Below are 12,756 nucleotides of genomic sequence, written 5' to 3' on the forward strand. Positions count from 1 at the left end.
GGGGACAGTGTTAGCCGGTAAAGACATAGACAAACCATAGAAACATTGGAAAGTACTCTTTCAGTCTTATGGTGTTAAGTGGAATTCAGTACATGAAGGATTGATGGATAAATGCTGTACACGCTTTTAAGAGTAGATGCGATTGGGCCTTGGAGATCAGGACTCGGCAAGAATGAAGTATAGTTAAAATTCTAAGTAGATCTATTTCTGTTAAAAGTTAGAAATCCATATAAATATAGTTACCTGTTTGCCATGCTTTACACTTTTTCTCTTGCTCATTCTACTCTGCCTTATCAATCTGTAGAATTTATGAAATGTGTAGAATTACTATCATGATTATACTTATTGCCATACTGAGTTACAAGTAGAAAATATAAATTGGAATTTTATGTAAACAGTAATCCAAAGTCAAGTGTTTTCTCTTAGGCACTGGTAAACAAGTATGGCTAGGGCAGCAAGAGGCAGGGTAATGCATAAATTGTCCAGATTAATTCTGATGCTCACAATAAACAATTTAAGGGATTTTTTTGGTGGGGGAAATGTGAAGTGTTTGAGCCATTAGATTATGGAATATGGGTGGTCAACCGTAGTAGATACGTTCTCTTAGAAAGTTTAGTCTCTCATTATTTTTTCTTTGTTTATGGTGGCATTTCCTTACAGATGACAATTTCTCTACGTTTAGAAGATAAGATGAACCGGCAATTATCGTGTGTTGTGGAAGATGGGGAGGGTGCTGCGGCACTCACCGACGAGCTTGTTCGATATGGCTTTATCAGTCAGGTAAGTGTCCTGATTTGAAATAGGGAAAATTGTAGATTTAAATGTTTTTATATGAATCGTGGTGTTCTTGTTTCATTAAGAAGCTGGCAAGATTTCTTACATTTTGTGCATGCATGTGTAATTGCCTTGTTTATTATTCATACCTTTTTATGAAGTTATATCTGGTTAGAATGTCTTCTCTCTTTCTTTTATCTACAAACAAGGGTGTCATTGTATTTCCAGTGTCTAAATTCCTTCTTCATGGTACTTTTTTTTTTTTAACACTGGGTTCCATATTTTACATGTCCAAGCATTTTCTTCTTCTCTGTTGGCAATATCCTAAACATTTTCTATTTTTCCTATATGTTTGCTTTGGTATGGATAGCATAATTGCATTCAAATTTTGGTTTACAGTGTATTGTAAAAAGTTATCATTACACTATTCATAAATAGTATCTGAAAACTATTTTGAACATTCCAACTACATATAGTATACAAGTTTCTCGGTGCTACATTCACATGGGTTTTTGATGATAAGCTATTGTTTAGAATCATCCCCCATCTTTTTTTTTTTTTTTTTTAAGATTGGTTAGTTCTGAGCCTTTTATCCATTTTCCTCCCATTCACATTACATGCTACTATTTGCATTAATTTCTCACATTTTCATTGCATGGCGTTATTTGTTGAATTCTATCATTTATTTGTATCTCTTGCTCAATTTATCTAACTCTTATTGTATTGCTTTACAAATAAGAAGAGTAATTACATATTCATCAGATGAAGAAAAAGGCATTTGGGCAATTATAAATGAGTTATCATTAGACAGTTATATAAATATTATACAGTAGGTTGTAGGGCCTCACTTATACAGTGGGTTAGGTTCCAGGCTACCGCCAGAAAACGGACATCGCTGGAAAGCAAACGCCACCAAGGCAGGGTGACCCAAAAGAAAGAGAAACCCAAAAAGAATGAAAAACTTTCACTATCAGTCAACTTTCACCATCACTCATACATAATCACTGTCTTTGCAGAGACACCCAGATACAACAGTTTAGTGACTCCAGACTGCCAATATCCCAGATCCCTCCTTTAAAATGCAGGCATTGTACTTTCCATTTCCAGGACTCGAGTCCGGCTAACCAGTTTCCCTGAATCCTTCACAAAATATTACCCTGCTCACACTCCAACAGCTCATCAGGTCCCAAAAACCATGTGTCTCCATTCATTTCTATCTAATACGCTCATGCACACTTGCTGGAAATCTAAGCCACTCGCCCACAAACCTCCTTTATCCCTTTCCTCCAACCTTTCCTAGGATGACCCCTACCTCGCCTTCCTTTCCCTACAAATTTATATGCTCTCCAAGTCATTCTACTTTGTTCCATCCTCTGTAAATGACCAAAACCACCTCAACAACCCCTCTTCAGCCCTCTGACTAATACTTTTAGTAACTCCACACCACCTCCTAATTTCCACATTATGAATTCTCTGCATAATATTTACACCACACGCTGCCCTTAGACACAACATCTCCACTTCCTCCAGCCTCCTTGCTGCAGCATTTACAACCCATGCTTCACACCCATATAAGAGTGTTGGTACCACTATACTCTTGTACCTTCCCTTCTTTGCCTCAATAGATATCATTTTTTTCTCCACAGATACCTCAAAGCACCACTCACCTTTTTTCCTTTTTCATTTCTATGGTTAACCTCATTCTTCATAAACCCATCTGCTGACAAGTCAACTCCCAAATATCTGAACACATTAACTTCTTCCATACTTCCACCCTCCAATGTGATATCCAGTTTTTCCTTATCTAAATAGTTTGATACCCTCATCACCTTACTCTTATATATGTTCACTTTCAAATTTCTGCCTTTACACACCCTCCCAAACTCGTCCATTAACCTTGGCAACTTTTCTTTAGAATCTCCCAAAAGCACAGTATCATCAGCAAAAAGCAACTGGCAACTACCATTTGTATTTGATTCCCCATAATTTAATCCGACCCCTCCACAACACCCTAGCATTTACTTCTTTTACAACCCCATCTATAAATATGTTAACCCTTTCAGGGTCCTTGCCGTAGATCTACGGCTTTACGTTCAGGGTCCAAACCGTAGATCTACGCCATGAGCTCAGCTCACTCTGATAAGCTGTGAGCAGTAAATTTGGGCCTAGATATGAGAGAATGCATCTATGTGGTATGTGTGCACCACATATAACAAATCCTGCAGCACATAGTGCATGAGAGAAAAAAACTGAGACTGTAACTTTCGATTAATACAGCGACTTTGCAGTGTTTTTTCGCATGTTTTTTATAGTTGTATTTGCAATTTCTTGGTCTCATTTGATAGAATAGAAGATATACTACAGAAATAGAGATGATTTGATTGGTTTTATTGCTGGAAATGGCTTGAAACTGAGCTCAAAGCAGCAGAAATGTTAAATTTTTGCCGATGTTCAAGAGTAAACAAATGACCTCACACGTCTAATACACGCCAGCTGGTGGGTCTAATATACATTCACAAATGTGCTGATATTATTTATACAATTATTACAGTATTGCATAACTAAATCTTCTGTTTTTTGGTTTGAATAAAAATTCATTATGTGAATAAAAAATCAAAATGGAATTCATTTGTAAAGCCTGAAAACATAAGTAATGAACAGAGGAAATGTTAGTTTAGTGCCAGGAATGCCTGCATTGTTTATTCTGGACCCTATTTTGAAATTGGAATATTTCGAACTTTTCATTAAATTGGCCAAATTACTAATTTCCGGTCACTTTATTTTGTTGTTGAAACAGTTGACTTGGCTATTTCTTGGGCTCAGTCTATAGAATAGAAGTAATGCTAGTGAAATACCTAAGAATTTGGTTGACTGGAATACTGTAATTGGCCTAAAATGGGAGTCAATGTCAGCAAAATCGCCAATGCATAAATATCGCCGACACACCAAAATTCACGAGAGCATAATTTCGTCGGTTTTCCATCAAATTTCATACTTTTTGTTTTATTACCTTCAGAAAAAGATTCTCTATCATTTCATAAGAAAAAATAACAAAATTATTTTTTGAAAATTTTTGGACCCTGGTGCACACTTTGAAATTGGGCCTCTGGACCCTGAAAGGGTTAAACAACCATGGTGACATTACACATCCCTGTCTAAGACCTACTTTTACTGGGAAGTAATCTCCCTCTCTCCTACACACCCTAACTTAAGCCTCACTATCCTCATAAAAACTCTTTACAGCATGTAGTAACTTACTACCTATTCCATACATATGCAACATCTTCCACCTTGCTTCCCTATCCACCTTATCATATGCCTTTTCTAAATCTATAAATGCAATGAAAACTTCCCTACCTTTATCTAAATACTGTTCACATATATGCTTCAATGTAAACATTTGATCTATACATCTCCTACCCATTCTAAAGCCTCCTTGTTCGTCTGCAGTCCTGCTCTCTGTCTTACCCCCAGTTCTTTCAATAATAACTTTACCATACACTTTACCTAGTATACTCGGTGAACTTTTTCTTGCAACAAACCGGCTGTATCCCACTAAGGCAGGGTGGCCCAAAAAGAAAAACAAAAGTTTCTCTTTATAAATTTAATATATAGGAGGGGTTACTAGCCCCTTGCTCCTGGCATTTTAATCACTGCTTAAGACATGCATGGCTTACAGAGGAAGAATTCTGTTCCACTTCCCCATGGAGAACTTGGTAAACTTCTTTCTTTCTTTCAACACATTGGCCGTATCCCACCGAGGCGGGGTGGCCTAAAAGGAAAAACGAAAGTTTCTCCTTTTACATTTAGTAATATATACAGGAGAAGAGGTTACTAGCCCCTTGCTCCTGGCATTTTAGTCGCCTTTTACAACACGCATGGCTTACGGAGGAAGAATTCTGTTCCACTTCCCCAAGGAGAACTCGGTATTAAATTTATCCCCCTATAATTTTTACAAACTCTTTTGTCCCGCTTCCCTTTATATAAAGGAATTACACATGCTCTCTGCCAATCCTTGGGTACCTTCCCTTCTTTCATACATTTATTGAACAAAAATGCTAACCACTCCAACACTATAATTCCCCTGCTTTTAACATTTCTGTCATGATCCTGTTAATTCCAACTGCTTTACTCCCTTTCATTCTACATAATACCTCACGCACCTCCCTCACACTCACATCCTGCTCTTCTTCACTCCAGAAAGATGTTATACCTCCCTGGCCACTGCATGAAATTACCACTTCGCTTCATCAACCGCGAATTCTGGACGCAGTTAAAAAAAATGCCTATAAATACCTATTTTTATTGTTTAAACCCTCAATATGCCCCCAAAACACTTTAATTTCAAACTCAGCTTCATGCATCACCCTTAAAAAAAAAAAAGAACATAAAGATAAACCCATATACAGTACTGTACTACTGTGTCTCCCGCAGTGCTTGAATGTAAAATACCGATGTTACCCCCATATTTTTTTATTTTTTTTTTTTTATTATTATTATTATTATTATTATACTGCACACATTGACCACACAGACCCATTCTTTCATGTGTAGATCTACCAGCTTTCTCCCACAAGATTTAAAGCCACAAGAATTTTGGCATAGTTTTACGGGACCGATACTGTCTTCAAAGCCATAATATTGCGGGACTGACACTGAAAGGGTTAAAGATTAGTGGTGATAAAGCATCTGCTGATCACGAATAGCTAAGAAATTTATTGATGTGTTTACCAAGATTGTTGCTGATGAAAATCTAACAGCAGAACAAATGTACAATGCTGATGAGACATTACTGTTTTGGCATTATTGCTCCAGAAAAACATTGACTACAGCTGATGAAGAGCTCCTACAGGAGTAAGGATGCCAAGGACAGATTAACTGTGCTGGGATATGCTAATGCAGCAGGCACATGGTAGGCAAAAGCCTGTGTTCTTGCTGTTTTAAAGGTGTGAATACCTTACCAGTCCATTATTATGCTGACAAAAGGGTATGGATCACCAGGGACATCTTTTCTGATTGGTTTCACAAATATACAAAATCCAAAACACTTTCGGTCCCAAGCATTTTGGATAAGGGATTCTCAGTTGTACTTCCTTTCGCACTTCACTCCGCTCTTAAGTCTGCCTCTGTTATAGTCTCCACACTTGCTAGTCTCTGATCAAACATATTAAACCTTTAGCATGCCCCACTCTGCAATGCTGTATAACTCTTGTGAGTTTAGCACTTTATTATGATTATAATAGTAATAATTGTATGATTATGCATGAGGGGCTCTGATAAAGTTGTGTTTAGTAGAATACAAAGTAACACTACATATTTTTTTTTTTTTTTTTTTTTTTTTGTTCTCTCTCTCTCAACAAGTCGGCCGTCTCCCACCGAGACAGGATGACCCAAAAAGGAAAGAAAATCCCCAAAAAGAAAATACTTTCATCATCATTCAACACTTTCACCACACTTGCACCATTATCACTGTTTTTGCAGAGGTGCTCAGAATACAACAGTTTAGAAGCATACACATATAAAGATACACAACATATCCCTCCAAACTGCCAATATCCCAAACCCCTCCTTTAAAGTGCAGGCATTGTACTTCCCATTTCCAGGACTCAAGTCCGACTATATGAAAATAACCGGTTTCCCTGAATCCCTTCACTAAATATTACCCTGCTCACACTCCAACAGATCGTCAGGTCCCAAGTACCATTCGTCTCCATTCACTCCTATCTAACACGCTCACGCACGCTTGCTGGAAGTCCAAGCCCCTCGCCCACAAAACCTCCTTTACCCCCTCTCTCCAACCCTTTTGAGGACGACCCCTACCCCGCCTTCCTTCCCCTATAGATTTATATGCTTTCCATGTCATTCTACTTTGATCCATTCTCTCTAAATGACCAAACCACCTCAACAACCCCTCTTCTGCCCTCTGACTAATACTTTTATTAACTCCACACCTTTTCCTAATTTCCACACTCCGAATTTTCTGCATAATACAGTGGACCCCCGGTTAACGATTTTAATCCGTGCAAGAGGGGTAATTGTTATGCGAAATAATCGTTATGTGAATGAATTTTCCCCATAAGAAATAATGGAAATAAAATTAATCCGTGCAAGACACCCAAAAGTATGAAAAAAAAAAATTTTTACCACATGAAATGTTAATTTTAATACACACAAACTGAAAAAGGCATGCACACTTACATGACACTTACTTTTATTGAAGATCTGGTGATGATTGATGGGATGGGAGGAGGGGAGAGAGAGTGTTAGTGTTTAGAAGGGGAATCCCCTTCCATTAGGACTTGAGGTAGCAAGTCCTTTTCTGGGGTTACTTCCCTTCTTCTTTTAATGCCACTAGGGCCAGCTTCAGAGTCACTGGACTTCTTTCGCACAAGATATCTGTCCATAGTGGCCTGTACCTCTCGTTCCTTTATGACTTGCCTAAAGTGTTTCACAACCTGAATCACCAGCACCTTCACTCCATGAATACTTAGCCCTGCTCACAATTTCTCTCTCCCCTCCCAACAGATCGTCTTGAAGTTGTCAGCTCCAAGTATCCTCCCCACTTCGTCTGCCCATTCACATAATCATCTATCTAACACGCTCACGCACGCTTGCTGCCTTACCTAAAGTACACAAGATCTCTCCAAAACTCCCTCGTCACCAAACACCTTTCAAACCTACCTTGAAGTTTACCTGCCCCTGCAGGAGAGGAGTGGTATTAGGAGGCAAAAACTCACCTTAATGAAATGTCCCCATAAAGTCCTTTCGAGCATTGACGACTTAAGTTCCCCTATTGGGGGCAAATGCCCGAAAAATTCCCTGACCCATCCTTCCACAGCACACACCCTATAGAGTTTCAGAGTTATATGCTTTCACCATGTCATTCTACTTTGATCCAGGTTCTCTCTCCAGAAATGTTTCATCACAAACTTGTTCCACACTCAACTTGAATTCCCCTCAGCCGCTTTGTTCCGAACTGCATGCCTCTGACTAAATACTTTGCTTTATTAACTCACCACATCCCATTTTCCTAATTTCCACACTCCGAATTTTCTGCATAATATTTACACCACACATTGCCCTTAGACAGGACATCTCCACTGCCTCCAACCGTCTCCTCGCTGCTGCATTTACCACCCTAGCTTCACACCCATATAAGAGTGTTGGTACTACTATACAGTGGACCCCCGGTTAACGATATTTTTTCACTCCAGAAGTATGTTCAGGTGCCAGTACTGACCGAATTTGTTCCCATAAGGAATATTGTGAAGTAGATTAGTCCATTTCAGACCCCCAAACATACACGTACAAACGCACTTACATAAATACACTTACATAATTGGTCGCATTCGGAGGTGATCATTATGCGGGGGTCCACTGTACTTTCATACATTCCCTTCTTTGCCTCCATAGATAACGTTTTTTGACTCCACATATACCTCAACGCACCACTCACCTTTTTTCCCTCATCAATTCTATGATTAACCTCATCCTTCATAAATCCATCCGCCGACACGTCAACTCCCAAGTATCTGAAAACATTCACTTCTTCCATACTCCTCCTCCCCAATTTGATATCCAATTTTTCTTTATCTAAATCATTTGACACCCTCATCATCTTACTCTTTTCTATGTTCACTTTCAACTTTCTACCTTTATGCACATTCCCAAACTCATCCACTAACCTTTGCAATTTTTCTTTAGAATCTCCCATAAGCACAGTATCATCAGCAAAAAGTAACTGTGTCAATTCCCATTTTGAATTTGATTCCCCAAAATTTAATCCCACCCCTCTCCCGAACACCCTAGCATTTACTTCCTTTGCAACCCCATCTATAAATATATTAAACAACCATGGTGACATTACACATCCCTGTCTAAGACCTACTTTTACCGGGAAGTAGTCTCCCTCTCTTCTACACACCCTAACCTGAGCCTCACTATCCTCATAAAAGCTCTTTACAGCATTTAGTAACTTACCACCTATTCCATATACTTGCAACATCTGCCACATTGCTCCTCTATCCACTCTATCATATGCCTTTTCTAAATCCATAAATGCAATAAAAACTTCCCTACCTTTATCTAAATGCTGTTCACATATATGCTTCAATGTAAACACTTGATCTACACATCCCCTACCCACTCTGAAACCTCCTTGCTCATCTGCAATCCTACATTTTGTCTTACCTCTAATTCTTTCAATTATAACCCTACCGTACACTTTTCCTGGTATACTCTGTAAACTTATTCTTCTATAATTTTTACAGTCTCTTTTGTCCCCTTTCCCTTTATATAAAGGGACTATACATGCTCTCTGCCAATCCCTAGGTACCTTCCCCTCTTTCATACATTTATTAAACAAAAGTACCAAGCACTCCAACACTATATCCCCCCCTGCTTTTAACATTTCTGTCATGATCCCATCAGTTCCAGCTGCTTTACCCCCTTTCATTTTACGTAATGCCTCACGTACCTCCCCCACACTTACATTCTGCTCTTCTTCACTCCTAAAAGATGGTATACCTCCCTGACCAGTGCATGAAATTACTGCCTCTGTTTCTTCCTTAACATTTAAAAGTTCCTCAAAATATTCTCGCCATCTACCTAATACCTCCATCTCCCCATCTACTAACTCCCCTACTCTGTTTTTAACACTACGTACTCTGATTAAATTTAAGAGAGAGTCAACAGTGAAATAGCAAACCTCAACCTCTTTTTAAGTACAGCTTCTCCTTGCTTAATGACGGAGTTCCGTTCCTAAGACCACGTCATTAAACAAATTCATCGCTATGTGAGGAGCATACTATAATGGTAGTAAGTTTGTGTCAACCATCTTTGATATTGTTTTTTTACACAGAGTTTGACAAGGTTTAGGATCCCTAGCTTTATTGACAAGCTATTTACAGGTTAAGGATTCCTAACTTTATTGGCAAGCTAAGAGCTGTTACCTGCATCATCTCATTTGAAGATAAGAGATAAGATAAGATTTCGTTCGGATTTTTAACCCCGGATGGTTAGCCACCCAGGATAACCCAAGAAAGTCAGTGCGTCATCGAGGACTGTCTAACTTATTTCCATTGGGGTCCTCAATCTTGTCCCCCAGGTTGCGACCCACACCAGTCGACTAACACCCAGGTACCTATTTACTGCTAGGTGAACAGGACAACAGGTGTAAGGAAACGTGTCGAAATGTTTCCACCCACCAGGAATTGAACCCGGGCCCTCCGTGTGTGAAGCGGGAGCTTTAGCCACCAGGCCACCGGTGAAAGCATTTTTATTGTTTTAATGTCACCTTTGCACCATTTATAACATTTCTGGTATATTTTTAAATGTTTATACAGTAGTGTACTGCATATTGAAATAAACAGAATAGAGGAAATCAGCTCTAATATACATGGTACATTATTTAGGTATGAATACTGGTCAGAAAGCCTGTCGTAAGTCCGAGGCGTCAGTAAACAAGTATGTCGCTAAGTGAGGGGAGGCTGTATAATTGCTATATTGAAAATACAACAGAAGCAGCAGCCGAAACGAGACTTTCCCATACATCTCTCTCACACATTTACAGGTACCATCCGACTTACGACCGAGTTCGGTTCCGACAAACCAGTCGTAAGTCAAAATGGATGCAAGTCAAACCTTACTACTGAATATCAACAACATTTTTGTAATGACTTTATTTTATTGTTTTATTTTGGTATTTCATTTTTTACTTTGCTTTTTTTGCTGTTAGCACTGTATTTTATACTGTAAGGTTTAGGATAAGCACTGTGTACAACACAAACAGTTGTTTATTTCCCAGAAATTTGGCATAGAAAACACGGTTGTAAGTCGAATGGTTGTATGTCGAGCAGGTTGTAAGTCGGATGGTAGGTGTGTTCACTTTTTATTATCAATCAGTCACCAACTTGTTCATCACCTGGGCCATTTGAGTATCTTGTGTTTTGTATATCTTTTTTTGGTACTTCCAGTCAAGATTTATTTATTTTATATACAGTTCTGTATCTAAATTTTTTATATAAAATTATATGGGTATAGTATACTATCTCATTATATTTTAATAATTTATTAATTTATATCTTCATTCTATTCTTTCAGATGGATAAAGATGAAATTACTAGCTTAATAGAAGACCATTTAACACGAGTGCGGAATGGATCAACCATGACAATGTCAATGGGGCGGACTGGAAGTCTAGGAAACCCTCTGCAAAATGAAGATGGTTTAAGTGTGATGCATACCCCAACTATCACCACAGCAACTAGATAACATTCATGATCCTCCTTGCACCCTCAAGCACAGCCTCACAATATTACACACCACACACAGTTTTTTACTAGGTGAAAGCTTATTAAGAGGTTTTTCCTCTTGCAACCTGTCGGAGGAAACTTTTTTATGTGCATTTATTGAAGGTGAAACTACCAGACCAAATGATTTTGTGTTGTTACATAAGAAGTTGCTCAGTAACTCAACATTATGTTATCATTTGTGATTTGCAGCATTTGGACATTGTCAGGTGCATTTGGGAGTCAGTGTGCTGGGAAAATTTACTTTTATATAATATTTTTTATCATTATTATTATTGTAATTATTATTCTTGTCTAGGTATAATTACAAGTGACCTCCCTAGTATTGTGATATAACATGTGTTTTGGATCCCCTCAGAAGTGATCACTAACATGTAAGGTTCTTCCCCCATATTCCTTACCTGCTCCATGCTTAAGCCAAATAGAAACATAGTTTCCCACAGAATTGTATATGTAGCTTCTGGGAGGGCAATGGCCACAAGAGAGTGAATGTGTGAGAGGCTGGAGTATCACTAGGTATCTTTGCTACTATTGCAGTAACAACAACTTATTGAGTGTTAGGTTTTCTGTTTTAAAATCTAAATTGCCTCAAGTTTCTTTGAATAGGTCAAGGGCAGGTGATTGTCATGAGACAAATCATCAGCAAAACCCATTATCATTTTCATGAAATTAAATGTTACAAATATTTTCTTATCTTTTTGTATATGAAACTAATTATGGTGAGTTGCCTATTTTTATGAAAGGGACATATCAGTGAAGCAAGTAAACTGACTTAGTCTTGTAAAATGCTTGTCTGTCTGCTGCTCTTGTGGTTCACACATCTGTGCTTGCAAGAATGTATGGCAGTGTACATGTAGCTGTTGATCAATCACGTGCCTCTAAATGGATTACAAGGATCTGATTCTTTGTTATGTATGTCACTGTGCTCCATGCTGGCACTTAATATACATATTTTTTAACATCCTTTACACAGTTTTCCAGCTTAGTTAAGTGGTGCCCCTTACAGAAAGAGGGTCAGCCTAATCTGGGGCCTTAAAAAAGTTATTGGCTCATTATATAATATATTTTTCTTTTCTGTATCATAAAAGATAGCTGCCAATTTTGCCAGTTGCATATATCACTTGTTTTTTGACTTACACTGTGATGTTCATTGTTTGCCAACTAAACTGCATAGAATAGTTTTCACCTGAAATTGGTAATCCATTATTCTTTAGGCAGTTTGAGTCTACATTTAAAGTAGTGCAGCATAAAAATTCCACATATTTGCTGCAAGTATTTATTGTCATGGAAGATTGCTTTAATAGCGTACTTATCAGTAAAATAAGAGGTCAAGCTGCTTCATAATGTCATTAAAAGTTTAATAAAACTGTCAGCAAAAAAAATTTTTTTTATCATAGTTATTTCAAAGATTAATGTAAAAACACCTTAATATCTCATGAATTAGACAATATGATACATGTTGTGTATCATAATAGCACCAGGTTGAGTAATTGTGAGATAAGCATCTGTAGTTATATCATAATAGCATCTGCATAATTATTTTACTGGTTATTGCTAATCTCTCAACTTTTATAAGAATGACTTTTGTGGTAGACTTAAAATTAACTTAGTACACACAAAATTTTCACAGGGAGACATTTAAAATATTAAGTCCATCCATACCTTGTCCTGA

General features: G+C 37.9%; 1 protein-coding gene across 1 annotated transcript; it reads left to right on the forward strand.

Annotated features, from left to right (window-relative positions):
* Window positions 1–660: 660 nt before the first annotated feature.
* LOC138850999 (nuclear receptor-binding protein-like) lies at window positions 661–11,778 on the forward strand (the record flags this gene model as incomplete). The annotated part of the gene is given in 2 exon segments (XM_070081054.1): window positions 661–780; window positions 10,876–11,778. Coding segments are annotated over 2 exon segments (291 nt in total), but the record flags the coding sequence as incomplete, so codon positions are not given.
* Between the last annotated feature and the right edge of the window lie 978 nt (window positions 11,779–12,756).

The sequence above is a fragment of the Cherax quadricarinatus genome, unplaced genomic scaffold (assembly GCF_038502225.1).
Source record: "Cherax quadricarinatus isolate ZL_2023a unplaced genomic scaffold, ASM3850222v1 Contig1565, whole genome shotgun sequence".
Classification (NCBI taxonomy): Eukaryota; Metazoa; Arthropoda; class Malacostraca; order Decapoda; family Parastacidae; genus Cherax; species Cherax quadricarinatus.